The sequence below is a fragment of the Podarcis gaigeae genome (genome assembly GCF_964106915.1).
Source record: "Podarcis gaigeae genome assembly, chromosome: 6".
NCBI classification, from domain to species: Eukaryota; Metazoa; Chordata; class Lepidosauria; order Squamata; family Lacertidae; genus Podarcis; species Podarcis gaigeae.
Window position 1 is genome coordinate 70030457 of NC_139682.1, and position 18922 is coordinate 70049378.

The 18922-nt window shown below is 42.1% G+C and overlaps 1 protein-coding gene across 12 annotated transcripts in view; it reads right to left on the reverse strand.

Moving 5' to 3' along the window:
- Positions 1-2860: 2860 nt before the first annotated feature.
- ODF2L (outer dense fiber of sperm tails 2 like) overlaps positions 2861-18922 on the reverse strand; it is a 38836-nt gene continuing 22774 nt past the window's right edge. For 7 of the 12 annotated variants that reach the window (XM_083743368.1, XM_083743365.1, XM_083743373.1 and 4 more), the window contains 8 exons: positions 18667-18802; positions 18139-18249; positions 17352-17456; positions 16182-16340; positions 13960-14045; positions 13704-13866; positions 5995-6120; positions 2861-3447 (listed from right to left, as the gene is read on the reverse strand). In XM_083743368.1, coding sequence (XP_083599494.1) covers positions 3319-3447; positions 5995-6120; positions 13704-13866; positions 13960-14045; positions 16182-16340; positions 17352-17456; positions 18139-18249; positions 18667-18802 — 1015 coding nt within the window. In that variant the 3' untranslated portion in view covers positions 2861-3318. The remainder of the gene's footprint in view (positions 3448-5994; positions 6121-13703; positions 13867-13959; positions 14046-16181; positions 16341-17351; positions 17457-18138; positions 18250-18666; positions 18803-18922) is intronic. The other 5 variants (XM_083743372.1, XM_083743367.1, XM_083743366.1 and 2 more) reach the window with 1 other exon arrangement.

Sequence of the window (18922 nt, forward strand, 5' to 3'; positions counted from 1 at the left end):
TTTATTGCACTTGTTTCATTCTCCCCTGGGCCAGAAGGAAAAGTTCCCCCTGCATTTTAATTGTTTCTGATCATTGCATTCTGTGTTCTTATAACTGTATTTTGTTTCCTTTTGTTCTGCAAAAGAGAACAGGTGAAACGAGTCTTGCTGACCCGCTGTTACTTTGGTACTCATTTGAGACGTTTTCCTGTCCGCTCCTGGGGAACGCAATCTGGAAGGAGGATAAAATGGCAGAGATTTATTAACTTTCGTTGAGTCTTGTGGTAAGACTTAGGAAATCCTTGTGGCTACTGTATCTGAAGCTTGCATATTTACACCACACCATTGTTATGCGGGTGGCGCTGTAGGGATGCGGGTGGTGCTGTGGGTTAAACCACAGAGCCTAGGACTTGCCAATCAGAAGGTCGGCAGTTCGAATCCCCACGACGGGGTGAGCTCCCGTTGCTCGGTCCCTGCTCCTGCCCACCTAGCAGTTCGAAAGCACGCCAGTGCAAGTAGATAAATAGGTACCACTCCAGCGGGAAGGTAAACGGTGTTTCCGTGCACTGCTCTGGTTCGCCAGAAGCGGCTTAGTCATGCTGGCCACATGACCTGGAAGCTGTACGCTGGCTCCCTCGGCCAATAAAGCGAGATGAGCGTCGCAACCCCAGAGTCGGCCACGACTGGACTTAATGGTCAGGGGTCCCTTTACCTTTACTGTTCTGCCTGGCTTATTTCAGTTTGGGTTGTTGCGCCTTTTCTGCAAAACAAAACTTTTAAGGACCAAAAATGGAGGGAACAGCTGAAACCATATTGGTCCGTTCATCCACTGAATTATTACACTGCAGTACCCTTTCCCGACCACTGCAGGTGGAAGTGCAGCAGAGAGCAGCGCAACAGCTCCCTCTGCTGGTTAGCTGTATAGGGGGAGTTTTCCTTCCAATACAAACAGCAATTTGAAACGAGCAATTTTTGATTTTTGACAGAAGAGGGGTCAAACTCCCCTTCCTTGCCTGCTAAAATCATAATTATCAGCTCCCTCCCCAGCAGCTGTTTGCATTTAAAAAGAAAAACTTGCAAAATAAACACAAATACACATTTAATAACCTATCTAGCTTGGCCTCAATTTTCTAGCAATTTACAAGGGCTCCTGTTGTTCTGTTATTTATTCATTTCTAGCATGCAGTTCTTGGAGCAGCTTAGGTAAGAGCAATAAAAACAATTAGCAAAATCAGCTCGTGACATTTGTTTCATTCTTTGACGTTTATAGGGCTGCAAACCTAAAACCTTGGGACCATTTTCAGTGTTAACAGCTGCATCTTGCACTCCATCAACACAGAATGTTATGTGATGCCACTGAAGATGGCAGAGGTACAATATGAGCCACTGACCAAAATGACAAGTGAAGAAATGTCTCAACTGGCCAAGCGAATTTCTCATGTAAATGTGATGAGTAAGTCCTGGTCAAGGCATCGACCGGAAAGATGCTCACACAAGACAAGGGGGTCAATAATCGTCATAGCGTCTGGCTTTCCTTTAAAGAAGTTATGTGACTACTCTGCGGTCTTGTGAAGAGCAACGTGGGAGGATAAAAAGTAATGTCGGATTTCTGTATGAAACTGTATCAGCAGAAATACAATGACCTACAAAGTAGGCCTGGTGACTGCAAGTGGCCGCCGAGAACATATAACACCGGTCCTGTAAGACCTACATTGGCTCCCAGTACATTTCTGAGCACAATTCAAAGTGTTGGTGCTGACCTTTAAAGCCCTAAACAGCCTCGGCCCAGTATACCTGAAGGAGCGTCTCCACCCCCATCGTTCTACCCGGATACTGAGGTCCAGCTCCGAGGGCCTTCTGGCGGTTCCCTCACTGCAAGAAGCCAAGTTACAGGGAACCAGGCAGAGGGCCTTATCGGCAGTGGCACCCTCCCTGTGAAACTCATCCCATCAGATGTCAAGGAAATAAACAACTGTCTGACTTTTAGAAGACATCTGAAAGCAGCCCTATTTAGGGAAGTTTTTTAATGTTTGATGTTTTATTCTTTTTTTGGGTTCTGTTGGAAGCCACCCAGAGTGGCTGGGAAAACCCAGCCAGATAGGCGGGGTATGTAATAATAATAATAATAATAATAATAATAATATGTCTGACAGCTGGGTGAGAGGAGTTAAGTGATATTTGCATCTTTATTAAGCCCAATGGAAATCTTGATGTGAAGTGTCCATAAATGATCCTGAGTCAGGGGTGAACAGCGAAATGGCCACTATTTGCAGGTACCACTAAAGCTCAACTATGAATAGTGTTTCATGTGCTTTCTCTCCTTGGCAGTCCAGTTGTGTTGAACTAACTTGGTGTGTGTCTTCAAAGTGTTAGGGTGCAAGAATCCCAACCTTCCTCTGAGGTGGGTGGAGGACTGGGTGAGTGGCAAAGAGGAGGCGAAGGCAGATATGGAGCAGGGGCACTGAGCCACAAAGGTCATATACAGTGATCAGCATCAGGGTGCAAGGCTGTTTTGGTTTAGGGAAGGAATGATGTGAGAAGCATCCCTGCATCAGAGTAGATGCACTGCATGAGAGCCAGTGTGGTGCAGTGGTTAAGAGGGTAGTCTCGTAATCTGGGGGACCGGGTTCGCGTCTCCGCTCCTCCACATGCAGCTGCTGGGTGACCTTGGGCCAGTCACACTTCTCTGAAGTTTCTCAGCCCCACTCACCTCACAGAGTGTTTGTTGTGGGGGAGGAAGGGAAAGGAGAATGTTAGCCGCTTTGAGACTCCTTAAAGGGAGTGAAAGGCGGGATATCAAATCCAAACTCTTCTTCTTCTTCTTAGAAGGAAGGGAGAAGGAGAGAGAGAATGACAGCAGGTATGAAAAATAAAGCAAGGAAAATGTTCAAATTTTTATTATAAATTAAATGTAAAACCAAAGTCTGTGTTGACTTTTCATAGTCAATAAACCAAGAAAACTTAGTGAAACCAATATAATTATTAGGAGTTGAGTCCTTTAAAAACCATTTCAGTAAAAAATAAGAAGTAATGAACAAGTATACTCTACATTCACATTTCTACTAGCTGCCTGTTTTCTTAGCTGTAACTGATTTGCAAAGGGTTTTATTTTAATTTTTTTGCAAAAAAACCAGAACAATCCAAAGGATTTTTTTGAAACTGTGGCTTCGTTTACTAAGCCATGATTTACTATGGATTGTTTGAACGCCTGTTGCTGGTTTACCCATCGTGGCTTTGTTTTGCAAAAACTATGGTCTGGTGCTGTGCCCAAGTCTTGCTTTACCATGGTTTGCTTGCCGCCCCCCCACCCCCCGGAGATACTTGCTGAAATGAGAAACTTCAACCGAACATGGTTAAGTAGGATGTTTTCAGAAACTTCACATAATTCTGGATACTCTGGTTCTGGTTTTCTGATCTTTGAAGGCTGTGTTCCAACTCCTTCAAGGACATTTGACGATGTTTCTCTCTCTGAGGGGGGAAAAAAACCAAAGAAACTATAGCAATAAGCTCAAGTGAGGCCTACAACAAAATGGTGGAACACTCATCCTGCCTACTATCCCAGAGAATCAGCATCCTCTCTGCTAGGAGTCTCCAATTCTTTCTGCTTCCCATCTGGTTTCTGCCTCCCTGTGCTCGTCCCCGTAGTTAGCATTCCATGCTCAGTTCTCATTGGACTGTTTTTGGACTTCTTCCTCCCTTAAATGTATTTTCACTACAAACGTCGGGGCTTCGCTGGGGCTTCTGAAATCTCTGCCTTGTGCTTGAATGGCGCCATTTTAATTACTTAAGCATTGGCACTCGCACCCGAGTATCAGAAAGAGAAGGAATGATGGACACCTATTAAGATGGATTATTTTTATGATTATTATTTATCAGTTCAAAACCGATACTTGAAAAAATGCACCTGGTGTCCCAAAAATCTTAACATATTTTCTCTCAAGCAAGAGACCCAACCTATTCTCACCGGGGAGCCCAAATAACCTTGATCTCTAACCAACTTTCCACTTGAAAACATGGCTATAGAGCCCCATCAAGGGCTAATCCTAAAGGTTCGACCTAACTTTTCACGAAAAGGCAACAGTGGCATCATCATCCACTACAATCCCAGAAGTCATGTTTTTCTTTTAAACAAAAAACAAAAAAAAAAGACTGCACCTGTAACCAATTTAAATTATGTTTTTGGTACCATAGGTACTTGTTAAAACAAAATGATTGATAGTACTTTTATTGGATCCATTCATAATTCACCAGCCCCATAAAATCTACATGGGATTCTTAGGATTTGCTTTTATGTTTACTAGAACATAATCTTTAAAAATACATGTGGTTAGAATAAATGTCAAAACTGTCCCAGAATTTGTAAGGGCTGCACATTATTTTTATGTGTAGTAATCACTTCTGGTTAAAAGCGATCAAACAAATTACTTTCTTGGGACTTGGGTTTCTTATTTTATATTATTGTGATACCCTCTAACAATCATACACATTTAAGCAGTTCTGGGCCTTGTTAGTAACTATTTACAATTCAACCTTACTTCCAGCAAATTACTTCAACAATCTGTTCTGTATTTCCCTTTTCATAATGTATTCCCAATATAAATATATATATGTACACGTTGTGTGTCTGCATGGATGTGAGATGAATTGAGAATATGTTCTGTGTTAACTCAACGGCACTCTACTTATGCATGAATATTATTGCTTTCATATTTATTCTGAACTGTCAGCCTAAGTAAAATTTGAAGTGGAAAATGCTTAAAACGTAATATACCAGTCTTGAAATGTGGAAAGAAAGGGAGTTCTGCTAGAGAAGGAAGTATCCTGCAGCCTACGATTCCTATCTACCGTGTGTCCCAGTGGGATGCTTGGAAGCAGTTAACAAAACTAAAATTAAAGGTCGCAGATGGGGGAAGCTACTGATCCCTTCGATAGCTGGAGGGGAAAAGAAATTATATATACTCCAAACACACACCAACACACACACACACACACACACACACACACACACACACACACACACGTGTCCTTAGTGGTAGAGAACAGGCTTTGCATGCAGAAGACAATACTGAGGTACATGGACTAACATTTTGACTTGGTACAAAGGCAGCTTCCTATGTTCGTAAAGGCTAACCGATGTTACTGCAGCGTAAGATTCTGTTTGCTTCGTGAAGCTGATGTCACAAAGCAAATCTGATGGTTTTTAGGGTGCCAAAGGCCCTGTGTCTGTGATTGTGGTTAACAGGCTCATATGGCTTCCCTGCTGGAATCTCCCAAACCATCGGCTAGATGCACGGCAGTAGAAAAAAGGCAAGCTAAATGTACAAATATTGTTAAGTAGTTTTCTTTCCGCTGCTCTTAAATGAGCTGTCCCAAGCAGATAATTCCTCATGGGTTTGCGCATACTCATACATACAGAGAATTTCTCTAGCAACAGATTTGCAAGCAGCGCCTTCTGCTACTGCCGAAAAAAAGGGCAAAAACAAAACCTATTGAGGGTGCAAACTTAGCCTCAGTGGCGGAGCCACAGTCGTATTTGCAGCCCTGCAGAGCATACCAACTAGGGTAGAAGGTGCAGGGGCAACCTGGAGCTGGTGCATCATGTGACAAGAGTTGGGCCAGCTTGGAACCTGGGCTGTTTTAGCCCCACCCTGGCACTGCCCATATGGCAAGTGGAAGGGGAACTGCCACCACCAGCAGAGGCACACATCTAATTCAATCCTTCCACCAAGCAGGAAGGGAAATAGACCATTTCTTTACCAGATATATGACGCCGTATTTTAGGATACAGTTGCCCCTTCAAGTTGGTATACAATTTTTCACAAAATGCAGTAACAATAAAACGTAATAAAAGAACCATATGCCACATTATACCCACTTAAAACTGAACAACAGCAGGCAAATGTACAATAATCTTAAAATAACAAAAGTAACATTAAAGCAAAGAGAGAGAGAGCTAGACTAGATGACCTGGCTCCACACAGAACAAAATTCTTGAGGGAATGGGAGTCTACTCACAGCATCCAGTCTTCTAGACAAGTGTCTCTGCTCTTCTTTTTTCCGTCTTAATTGATTCTCTAGGTCCAATATTTTCATCTGAAAGGCTTGCTCCTTAGATGCGATTTTTTCCACCTCCTCTTTTAACTGTGACAACAAAGAGTCAAACCTATATACTGTCCATCGAAATGTAATAATCAAAAACCCTTAGCTTTCAAGTTGCAATACCAAATGTTAACAGCAGTGAGGTTTTCATTTAAGATGAAATGTGTTTCATGAGAAAATGATAAAAGGAAGACTGATAGGGAAAGATCACGTTTACTGATATCAGAGTACTGATAAAAATCGCAGGATAATGATATTATTTTTTAATCAAGAGGAACACTACTAGTTTAAGTATTACATGAACATTAACAAATTATCTCACCTTTATTGAATACCACATTTGTGCGACTGGCTTTATGCTTTTTCCTCATTCAAATCTAAATTATCTATGCCCTGGTAACTTTCAGGCTGGATTACTGTGTGGTGCAGCTACCCTTAAAGCCAGGCTAGAAACTGCAACCATTTCAGAACAAAGACAGCATTCAAAATGCTGGTGTTGACCTTTAAAGGTCTTTGTATATGGAACTATGGTACCTGTTGGACCAGCGTCCCTCAATCTGGAGTTTTCCAGATGTTTTGAACTACAACTCCCCATCTTCCTTGATAATTAATCACGCTGACAGAAGAATGGAAGAAATTTAAAGATTATCTGCAAAAACATTGTAAATTATTTGAATGTTAAAGTGATGCAGGATAGTGAGACAATGTGGCATTAGTGACAAAGCTGAAAGGAATGTGCAAAGATGTTTTATGAGTAACAAGTAAAGAAACATAGTTAAATTAATCAAATGATGGGGGATTAGAAGATAAGTGGACAGCAGTGGGAATGGTTAATTTAAAAGAAATTAAGAAATATTAAAATTAGTCAAAATAGAGGAAGAATTTGCTGAAACTAAATTGGAAATTTGAATACAGATAAGGGAGATGTGAGGAAGTCAGGAAAGTAAGCTATATGAAATTAAGAGTTGAACTTATACATTTTTGTTTGGTTTTTGTGTTTTTATCATTTATTGTTTGTTGTTGTGTTATTTTGTCTTGTTTGTTATTATAAATCTGTTGAAATCTTAATAAAAATCTTTTTTTAAAAAAATATAATTAATCACGCTGACGGGTTGATGTGCTATATAGGAGTCTTCTTGGTCAGTGAGCTCTTCATCTGAGACTCTTCCCCAGAGTGGCTTGGGAAACTCAGCCAGATGGGAGGGGTATAAATAATAAATTATTATATTATTGTTATAATAAAAAAAGGTCTGCAGGAGGTGCCTCTAACATGGGGACCACTTGGATGAGAATGTCCCAAGTCTCTGAACAACAGTGACTGGGCTGATATCCTGGACATATCCTGCATGTCTGACGTGCCAAAATGCTTAGGCACATTACAAAAGATGCCTATTCCAAATGTAAATAGAGAAACTGGCAAAGAAAAACACCTCCAGAAAGCTTTATAATGGGGGGGGGGGTGATGTCCTTATTAGGAATGCTCAGTTTTGCTTGGTTTGCATTTTTAAACAAAAGGACCTAATTTGCACTTCCTGGACTCCTATGGGAATTCAGAATCGTTATCCTTCGGTTTTCACATTTCTCCAGATTTTGCAATGTAGCTCTTGGTTAAAAATAATAACGGTGCACCGAAATGCGTATTTTCAGTTAAAATACACGTACTGAAAACTGCATACATTCGCTAGTGTTTGAAAACACCAACAGTGGGGTGGCGAAAACAAGTTGCAAAGAGAACTTTCTGCTTCACATAAGAGGCATTTGTCTAAAGATCCCGTCCACATGTGGTTCAGGTAATTTTAACTGCACCACTGTAAAAACTACCTGAACCCCACGGGAGGCTGCTTCACCCACACATTTTCATTTTCATGGGGCAGCAGTGCCATTAATCAATGTATGAAACCAGTCTAAGTTAGAGATTAGTTCAAGGTGGGTCTTTTTTCCTGGTGCATAATTTAAGACAGAACTAAGGTCTGGAATCAATTTTCAATGTCAGCGTTCACCCTGGAATATGTAAACAGTCATATGAAAAGAATGCTTTGGGGCATGTATAGAGTACCTTTTCCCATCGCCAATGAGTCATTAGTGGCTTGATTCCAAAGATTAATGAGTGGAAGGAGAAAATACATTAGTGCTGTTCCTCAAATTCTTCAAGAAATATCCAAAAACTTCTTGTACTGCAGTGCCACAATGTCTCATGGGGGGTGGGGTGGGGGCTCAGTCTGTGAAGTATGACTTCTAGGGAGTCATAAAACACTTTTTGAGAATTAGCATTTGCACAAAAGGAGGAACTATTCTGGATTAGGAGATTCACTATTCTCACACAATACTCTGTGATCCAAAAAGGATATCCTTTAATCCTTTTCTGGGATCTGACCCAGCCACAGATCCACCAATCTAAGTCTAGAGGAAATAAAAGGTGTGAATTCTAGGGAGCGGTTGCCCTATTAGAGAAATCTTAGTTAATTCATCCTATGAGTTTTAAGGTGCAATCCTATATCTACTTTCTGGGGAATAAGCCTCATTGGACTGATTTTCAAGTAGACATATATACAAGAGTATGCTGCTAGCCAATTAATTGAGCAATTAAATTTGACTTTTGAGACAGGGAACAGGTGGCCATGCCGATGATCTTGGGCCCCATCTCCCATTATCTTTGACTACTGGTCAAGCGGGCTGGGACCAATGGAAGCTGGGAGTCCAACAATACCTGTGGGATCATAAGTTGCCCATCCATTTTAGATTATCTGCACATGTGTCGTAGCAGACATCATCTTGGAAGAAGCATTCTAACCAGTGAGAGAGAAAGCTTGCCACCTGCATGTGTTGTATACACACACACATATACTTGTGCATGCATTAAAAAAAGGTAAAGATAAAGGACCCCTGGATGGTTAGGTCCAGTCAAAGGTGACAATGGGGTTGCAGCACTCACTTTGCTTCAGGCTGAGAGAGCCTGCATTTCTCCGTAGACAGCTTTTCAGGGTCCTATGGCCAGCATGACTAAACAGCTTCCGGCACAACGGGACACCGTGATGGAAGCCAGAGCACATGGAAATGCTGTTTACCGTCCTGCTGCAGTGTTACCTATTTATCTACTTGCACTGGCATGCTTTCGAACTGCTAGGCTGGCAGGAGCTGGAACAGAGCAATGGGAGCTCACTCCATCACGGGGATTTGAACCACCAACCTTCTGATTGGCAAGCCCAAGAGGCTCAGTGGTTTAGACCACAGCACCACTCGCGTCCCACATGCATGCACACATAGCTGCCCAATAAATCAAGGGAACTTTTTGACTAATTACTGTATTTTTTCAGGTATAAGACATGGTTTTTTCTGCTTTAAAAATTTAGTAACAAATTGGGGGGGGGCGTCTTATACATGGGACATGGGCATTGGGTCCCCCCCCCCGTATTTAAAAAGATGTCCGGCATTTTAGCTTGGGCAGGCCGAAGCAGTCTCTCCTGCCGCTGTCCCCCCCTTTCTCCTCCCCCTTCCAGCTATGTGCTGGTGAGTGGATTGCCTCCTGCAGCCCCTTCCAGCTCAACCACTGGAGTGAGAGCAGCTGCTGCCAAGAGCTGCCTTGGCTACCTCTCTTCACCCTTCTTTCCTTTTCTCTCTCCCTGTAAACACGCCCCCCCCCGCCCCCCGCCCTGCTCCTCACCTTCCTCGGCTCGGTTTGCTCAACAGTTTGAAATGGGCTCTGCCTTGGCGTCCTACGCCTTGGTTCCCCTTCAGCAACAAGCGATTGCCCCCAACAAGCTCAACAACTTTCTGCTGCCAATCTATTTCAGGGTTTTGTTTTCTTAATTTTGGGTTAAAAATAATAACAGCGGTCATCTGATACATGGGGCCATCTTATGCATTGAAAAATACGGTAATTTTTTTTTTAATGTTTGGCATTTTAAAAATGTTTTCACAGTGGTACCTTGGGTTACATACGCTTCAGGTTACAGACTTCGCTAACCCAGAAATAGTACCTCGGGTTAAGAACTTTGCTTCAGGATGAGAACAGAAATCGTGCTCCTGCGGCAGAAGGAGGCCCCATTAGCTAAAGTGGTGCTTCAGGTTAAGAACAGTTTCAGGTTAAGAACGGACCTCCAGAACGAATTAAGTACTTAACCTGAGGTACCACTGTATATGTCTTAGCCCACCTTCTGGGGGCCTGCATGCCATAGGTAGGTGGGGCAAAAGTTGGTGGCGTAAAAGATATGATTACTTTTCTGCAGTAGGCTACTCTCCAGCCAGGCAAAAGCCAGAGGTTGAAAGGCCGCATGCTAACACCACAGATCAATGACACATTCCTTTTTTAAAAAAAAAAAAAATTATTAAGATTTTTATAAGAGAAAAGCATAAATAACAAACAACATTGCTTATATCATACACAAAATTTCATAACTTGTTTGGACTTCCTCACGTCTCCTGCTCCCACTTACATTGTTAAAAGGTTTTTCAAGCAAATTATCATCTTGTTTACAATCTTATATCCACTCGTTTAAATATAATCTGATAGTTCTCCCAAAGGGTTTGTCTTTTCCTTAATCTCACTTATCATCTAATTTCAATCTAGTTTAGTGGTGGCCAATTATTTATGATCAAGCATCCTTCTTAACATTCAATCAAATTACAATATTTTTGTAAATAAGTTTTAAATTTCTTCCAATCTTCTTCCATCCTTTCTTCTCCCAGGTCTCAGATTCTGCCGGTCATCTCTGCCAGTTGCATATAGTCTATCAGCTGCATCTGCCATTCTTCCAGTGTGGGTAGATCTTGAGTCTTCCAATTCTTGGCAATGAGTATCCTTGCTGCTGTTGTTGCATACATAAAAAATGTTCGGTCCTTCTTTAACACCCTCTGGCCGACAATACCCAGGAGGAAGGCCTCTGGTTTCTTAGTGAAGGTATACTTAAATACCTTTTTCAACTCATTATATATCATTTCCCAGAAGGCCTTCACTTTAGGGCAAGTCCACCAGAGGTGAAAGAATGTTCCTTCATTTTCTTTACATTTCCAACATTTATTATCAGACGAATGGTGTATTTTGGCAAGTTTAACTGGATTCATGTGCCATCTGTATATCATTTTCATTACATTTTCCTTCAAAGCATTACATGCAGTGAAGTTCAGCCCCGTAGTCCACAACCTTTCCCAGTCCTCAAACATAATGTTGTGCCCAATATCCTGTGCCCACTTTATCATAGCAGATTTAACCATTTCGTCCTGTGTGTTCCACTTTAACAGCAAGTTATACATTCTTGATAGTACCTTAGTCTTTGGTTCTAACAGTTCTGTCTCCAACTTCGATTTCTCCACCTGGAACCCTAGTTTTTTGTCATTTTTAAAAACTTCTTTAATCTGGGCGTAATGTAACCAGTCTCGCACTTTACCCTCCATTTTCTCCAAACTCTGCAGTTTCCAATTGTCACCGAAGTCCTTTTTGAAGGTCCTCTCCGTACACGTTTAGAAATTTATCTCTATCTTCCAATGTTCTAATTTTAATCTTCTTCCCTCTGAAAGTAAAAGATAGTCCTTGAGGAAAGTCCCACCTGAAGATGATTACGTTGCTCCTCAGCAGTCTTGCTAGTTCCAAGTACTCAGATCTAAGATCCAAAAGTTGTTTAGGAATGTCCTTGTAAATTTCAATTCTTTTGTCCAAAATGACCAGTGACTTTCCGTAATGCAGGCCCAGGATCTTGTCCCTTTCCTCCTTTGATCTCAATGTTATCTAACAGTCTCTGGGTTTGTCTTTCTTTGTAAGTCTTCCAAGCCTGAAAGCTGATACAATTTTAAAGTCTTTTTCTTCTAAGTTCCAGAACTTGGAGAATATTTTGGTCAGAAACTCAGCTAAGTTGTCTTCTTCCACTTCTTATCCTTATCCTTAAATTAGTCTCCCTGTTCCGTAATTCAATCATAGAAAGGTAGGTCTGGTGTTCTCCTACTTGTTTACTGAGTGGTCTCACCTCTTTTTCTAGCTTTCCAAGTCTTTGGCTGGTATCTTCAGCCAATTTCCGATTTTCACCTGTAGCCTCCTTCAGTTCTCCAATTGCTTGTGCATTCTGTGCCACTTGTCCAGTTAATCTATTTAGACATTCTGTGTTTTGATCGATTTTAAATATTTGCTCATCAGCTTTTTTATCCAAGGATTCAACTCTCTTGTCCAAAGATTCCAATTTTTCATAGATTTTCTCTAGGATAGAAACAGTTGTTCCAGAGGCCATATCTTCCAATTGTAATTCCTCAGTTTCTCCTTCTCCTGCCCTTGGCAGGGATGCAGCTTCTTCCTCAGAAAGTAAAATAGGCACAGACGATCTACGTGGCTGTAAGGCTGTGGCTAAGGTTGTTTGTCTAGTTCTTACTCTATGTTCTTTTTCTTTGGGCTCCTTTTCTTTAGGCTCCTTTTTTCTTGCACCACTCATTCCAAAGTTATCTAAAAGTCAAGGTCGGGCTGAGTTGTTTCCCATGAGAAAGAGACGGCCCAGATGGTAACAGTCAAACAGGAGGCCGGGAAAGAGAAAGTAAAACAATGCCACTGCTGTAAATTCCAAAACCTCTAGGGGGAGCTTAAAAAGTCTTTCGGGAAGAGATCAATTCCAATAAAGTTCATAAAATCAAAATTAATGTCCAGGAACCTTCAAGTAGTAAATTTTAGCAGAGTTGGTATTAAATGAACACAATGTCTCAAATAGTGCTTGCTGGTATTCCAAATGATGCCTCAAAGTAGCAATTCCAGACCCCTCAGATTGTTTCCAAGTTTAAATTCAAAGTATCCAAATCTGCAGGCTGACGGCTAAAGTTACTCAGGCAGTTCCAGCACCTGGGTTTTTAACTTAAGTTGTAATTCCAATAGAAGAAGATGTCACAGTCCAAATTAGAAACGCAAAATCCAATGCTTACAGTCCTATTCTGCTTCAAAGGAGGTTCAGTGGGTGCTCAGATCCATTAGGTTAAAAGTTCACTCTCTGCCTCCACACCTCCTGCTCTTTGCTTTGAAGTTCAGTAGCAGCGGAAGACGGACTTCCTTTTTTTCGTCAATCCGCTTTCAGCCAAATTCCGTTGCTTTTTAAAACTTTAAAAATTTTGAAAGTCCTTATTACTCACGGATTGTTGCTTTCCGAAACGTAGGTTCAGGAAAAAAGGTCAGCGCTCACTGGCAACAGCTTCGCGGCTTCACTCCGTTGACTGCGGAGCGACCCTCAGCGCCGCTACCCCCTCCGCGATCCGGAGCCCCTTACGGGGTTCCTTCAACGTTTTGGGGGCAGCTCCTGGCGCCCACCGGGTCCCAAGACCGCAGGCTTCTGCCGCCCGCGGTTTTCCGATGTGGGTCTCCGCTTCGCCGTAGCGGACGACCCGTTTCAACGGAGCTTCCCTCTCCTGTTTAGAAGAGGGCAGCCCGATCAATGACACATTCCAGCCAGGCAAAAGCAGTTGAGGAAGGTGCAGAGTCAGTGGAAGGTGTGGCATAGGAAGGGGTTGAGTGGCCTAGAGAGAGTATCTCACAGAAACCGTGTGCTCTATGGAGTTTTGAGAAAAGAAGCAACTGCCTCTTGGGGGGGGGGGGGGGCTTCTGTATATGAACAACAGGTACATTAAAAAATGCATATACTCAAAAGACTCAGGGCGAGGCCTACCTTCTTCCTTCCATCTTCCAAAGCAGCTTCCAGTTGTCTGGTTAACGCATCATAGCTAGCAAGTTTCTGTTTGAACTGCAGTTCCGTTTTCTGAAGGCAATCTTCTTGGCTTGCCAACTGATTTTCAAGCTCTTTGTTCTTTAGTTCAGTTTCTTCTAGTTTTCTTTTAAGTCAAGTACAAGTGTTAGTGTAAGGTTACGACAGAAAGAAAGAAAAAGAAAGAAATTCTGAATGGCAGGAGACACGTCACACTTACCTTTTAACGTCTTCGTATTTCAACTGAATGTTGCGATTCTCCTCTTCTAAGGCAAGCTGTTTCAAGAAACTGTCGTTCTCGACTACCTGTAAAAGCAGGGATTCTGACATAACCCACAGAACTGTAGGCTGAAAACAAGGTGCTAGCTCTTTGCAAATCCTCACATCACTTATCACCAGGACTAATTCATGACAAAAGCCCTGAATTAATGTTAACCAAGAAATAGGACTCTAACCTCCTTCCGCAGGGCCTGTTAGACAGATTGTGGCTTTCAATTTGAATTTAGCCTGATCTTTTATCCCCTTTCCTTCCCTTTTTATGAAGATTACCCGCTCTGGGATCCCACAGCTACCGTATTTTTCGCTCTATAGGATGCACCCGACCGTAGGACTGAACGCACCTTGTTTTAGAGTGGGAGAACAAGAAAAAAAATTCTCCCCCTCTCTGCTCAGTGCCCCTTCAGCGAAGCGGCAGGAGAAACGGAGCCCCTTGTTCTCCCCTTCTAAAACAAGGTGCGTTCAGTGCATTCAAGGTGCGTTCAGTCGCCTTCAATGAAGGCAACCCGAAGCCTCAGGAACGTGGCGGGAGTTCCCGCTGCGCTCCAGAGGCTTCGGGTTCCTTTCGACCTGCTCTTTGGGGTTGGCAGGGGGAAGCGCTGCTTTTCCCCACCCCCAGCCCCAAAGACCAGGTCGGAGAGCAGCGCAAAGGCCTTCCCACTGCCCCCCGAGATTGTGGGGCTGGCGGTAGGGGGAAGCGCTGCTTTCCCCCACTGCCAGCCTCAAAGATCCTTGAAGACTTCGGAGCGCAGCGGGAGTTCCCGCTGCGCTCCGCAGGCTTCGGGTTCCTTTTGCTGAACCCGGGAGATCAAGACTCTCCCGGCTTCAGCAAAAGGAACCTGAAGCCTCCGGAATGCAGTGGGCACTCGTGCTGCACTCTGAAGGCTTCAGGGTGCGCACTGACCTCTCTCTCTCTCCAGGCTTCAGCTTCAGCAATGCGAAGCCAAGGAGCGTGGAGGGAGCGCTCCCTCTGCACTTCGGAGGCTTTGCGTTGCTATCACTGAAGCCAAGGAGCCTGCATTTGCTGCATAGGATGCACACACATTTCCCCTTAATTTTTGGAGGGGAAAAAGTGCGTCCTATAGAGCGAAAAATATGGTAATTCTCCCCTGGCCTCCTCTGGCCCAAGTAGGACTAATTTAGCCAGCTAGCCCTGGTGATCATCTAATGTTTATTGGATGGATTTTCCCCTAAATTGATTTTTGAACTTTAAATTTATTGTTATTCACGCCTTTATACTGTATTTTATGCTTTTTTTGTTGTATCACAATTAAGTGTTTTAAATTTGTTGTTGGCTGCCCTGAGCCCGGTTTTCTGAACCGGGAAGGGCGGGGTATAAATAAATATTTATTATTATTATTTTTATTATTTTTATTATTATTATTATTATTACTATATGTGACAAAAACTTGTTTTGGATGCATACAAAGTTCCCTTATAGGAAAGCTGAGTATTCTCACCCAGGGCGTAAGCTTCTACGGTCTCCCAATTTTCTGAAGTGAAGTGAAGATAAAAAAAGGAGGGTGGGAGGTGCTTCAGAGACTAGAAAACTGCTCTCTGAAGCAACTGCCTCCCTTAAGCATTAGCCATCACTGGAGTAAATTGCTCTCTGAAGCACCCCTTGCAAGCTCCTCCATCCTGACAGCCATTTAGTCAGGTGGGTGCAGCCCACCAGAGTGAAACAATCTTAAAGACTCGCTTAAAAGCAGACAGGGAAGTCTGACAGAGTCTCTTGGGAGACTGTTCTAAAACTGGGCTGCCGCAAACTGCAAAGGCCCTCTCCCCTCATCCCCACCTGTTGGCAAAGAGACGAGAACAAGTTCACACAAGAGAGGAGGCTGTTCCCGATACTCGATAGACTTGGGTCATTTTCAGCTTGAGGAGGTCAGATCCAACACTTCAAATTGAGCCCGGAAATAACACTGGCCTCTCTTCCAAACTAATCGAGCAAACCAATCTCACGAAAAGCACCAACTTGCTTTAGGAATGGAACATTTGAGCTGTGGGAAACAGGGAGGTGACAGGAGTGCCCTCAGCAGGCAAGAAGTTTCCCTTCTGAACTACTCAGAAATAAGAATCCCAAGAAGCAAACCGCTGAGTTTCCCAGCCTTCCTCGCACGCTCGTTTAGATGTTTTGTGGAAAAAAGAATATTTTCCTCCAAGCACCTGAGCCTGAAGTTCCCTAATGGCTTTGGATTTATCTACACAGCTCTTTTGGCAGGCCAGCAGGCTTTCCTGACACTTTTGCAGTTTCCCTTCGGCTGCTTTCTGTAAATCACGGGCATGTTCTAACTCCTTCAAGCGAGCCTCCGACTGGCCCCTCACCTGTGCAGCCGCGTCGGGTGGGGGGGGGGGGAGAAGAAGTAAAAAAAGAAAGAAGAGAGAGAGAGTAATTTTGCACACTCTCCCATATTCAAACTACTAAATATAAAACATATTTGAACAAAGACAAAATATACTGTAGGAGGCATATGTTTTTATACGGGCTGCATATGAGAGAGGTGTACCCAAAAGGGTTAATGTAGCATAAAATCCTGTGATAAAATCTACAGTAGGCAGTTTTTTTTCCAGTTAGGTCTGTTACCAACCGTGGAGAGTGTGAGGGGTTTTTTTTGTAGTTTTTATTCATTTTATTCATTTAAACTGTTTTAAACACGATGGCATTGAGATAGATCTTTGTTTACGTGACATGCAAACAATGGCGTAAAAATAAAAGTATAGGAACAATAAACGCTCAGGTAAGTTTCTGAACAATATAACAAAGCTGTGTCAAAGTATATAAAGCAGAGCTTTCTAAACTGTGTGTCACAACACATTAGTGTGTCGACTGCAGTGTGTCGCACAAATGTTCCTCTTGCTGGAAAGGGGTTAGTTTAACCTCCGGTTTGCTAGTAAAACTGAATTACTGTGTCACGAAAAGATGCATGTGTAAAAAGTGTGTCACCAACATGAAAAGTTTGGAAAGCTCTTGATATAGAGAGTGAGTTTTACTGTGAGAGCGGCAGGTGTTGTTTTAAGCTGCTATGTGACTCAGAATATACATATTTGCCAGTCTCGTGTGTGTGTGTGTATCAATATATCATTATCTATCTATCGACCTATTTCTAGTTCTATAACTATTTTCATGTACCGGTAAATATGATTCAGTAAGCTAAGTAAAGTAATGCGTTCTGTTTAAGCTGTAATCAGAGAATCTTGCATAGTCTTTTCTAGGAAAGTGAAAAAAGAAATTCCACACATATAATTACCACACTGGAAGCCACCCAGAGGGGCTGGGGAAACCTAGCCAGATGTGCGGGGTACAACTACTAAAATTATTACTATTATTATACTCACCACATCAATTTCTAAATCTTTGCCATCCATTAGTTTTTTGCCCTCATGTATGACCTTCTCATACCAGGCTTTCAGTTCCTCAGCTTCCATTTCTAATTTCCCCACCTAGAACAATATTTTATATATATATATATGAACATTGTATATTTAAAAATTATGTCTGTTTTTCCTTAAGAGTTATAAATTATATACACAAATATGTTATTATGTGCACAAACACAAATGATATTATTATTATTATTATTATTATTACTACCCCACCCATCTGGCTGGGTTTCCCCAGCTACTCTGGGTGGCTCCCAACAGAATAATAATAATAATAATAATAATAATAATAATAATAATAATATTTTAAAAAATCATTATTTATACATACATACTCCGCCTATCTGGCTGGGTTTCCCCAGCCACTCTTGGGGGTCCCCAACAGAATACTAAAAACAGAATAAAACATCAAATATTAAAAACTTCCCTAAACAGGGCTGCCTTGAGATGTCTTCTAAAAGTCAGATAGTTGCTTATTTCCTTGACATCTGATGGGAGGGCGTTCCACAGGACAGGCGCCACTACCAAGAAGGCCCTCTGCCTGGTTCCCTGTAGCTTCACTTCTCGCAGTGAGGGAACTGCCAGAAGGCCCTTGGAGCTGGACTTCAGTGTCTGGGCTGAACATATATGGAGTATATTTTGGTTTGGACCTAGGAATATATCAGCGGAATGAATTTTGGTGATGGTGCTGTTCTCTGCAAGAGATAGCGGGATTCTATGCATGCCCAAGACATCAACTTGCCTCATTTTTATAATGTTCAATTATATTTTCTTGCTGCTGTGCCTCCTCACGTAAGCCCACAAGTTCAGCTTCTGCCGAGACAATGCTCGCTTCCAAAGATGCAAAAGATGCCTACAGAAAAGAGACATCTTTAAAAAGTACTGTACTACCAAAAAATGATTAATGCCGCAACAACAAAAATTGTGTAGCATAAGTAAAACTAAACTACATATATTATCACCAAGATGTTTCTATGCAGATAACAAGGCCAGGATCGTGATCCTAAACAGATTTGCCTGTACATCAGTCCCACTGAAGGAACTACTTCTGAGTAATTCATACATAAGAGTGGTATAAATTTTCCGAATGTGTTTAGAAAGCTGGTGAGAAAATATTTCTGCTTCAATTTAACCATCAGTAAAATTGCTATGATACTAACCCCGACAGGCAAGACTCGAAATGTATAACTAAAATTAAGGATTAAGGTTCTCTCCCAAAGTGGAACTCCTAACTAAAATTGGCATAACTACAGTTTGCAGATGACCTTACCTTTAATTTAGTATTTTCAAGTGAAATCTTCTCATTTTCAGAGGTGATAGCGTTGAGCTTCCCAAGGATATCATTCGTTGACCTCCTTCCGACATCTTGAAGTCTCCTCAGTTCCATCAGACGGTCAGCTATCTGCCTTTAACATGTCAAACACAACTCGTGTAGAAATTGTTTTGCATAATGTCATTTAGTTAAATGGCAACTAAATTGTGCCTTAACTACATCCACTTTACTTTCAGCTTCTTAGAAGCAATTT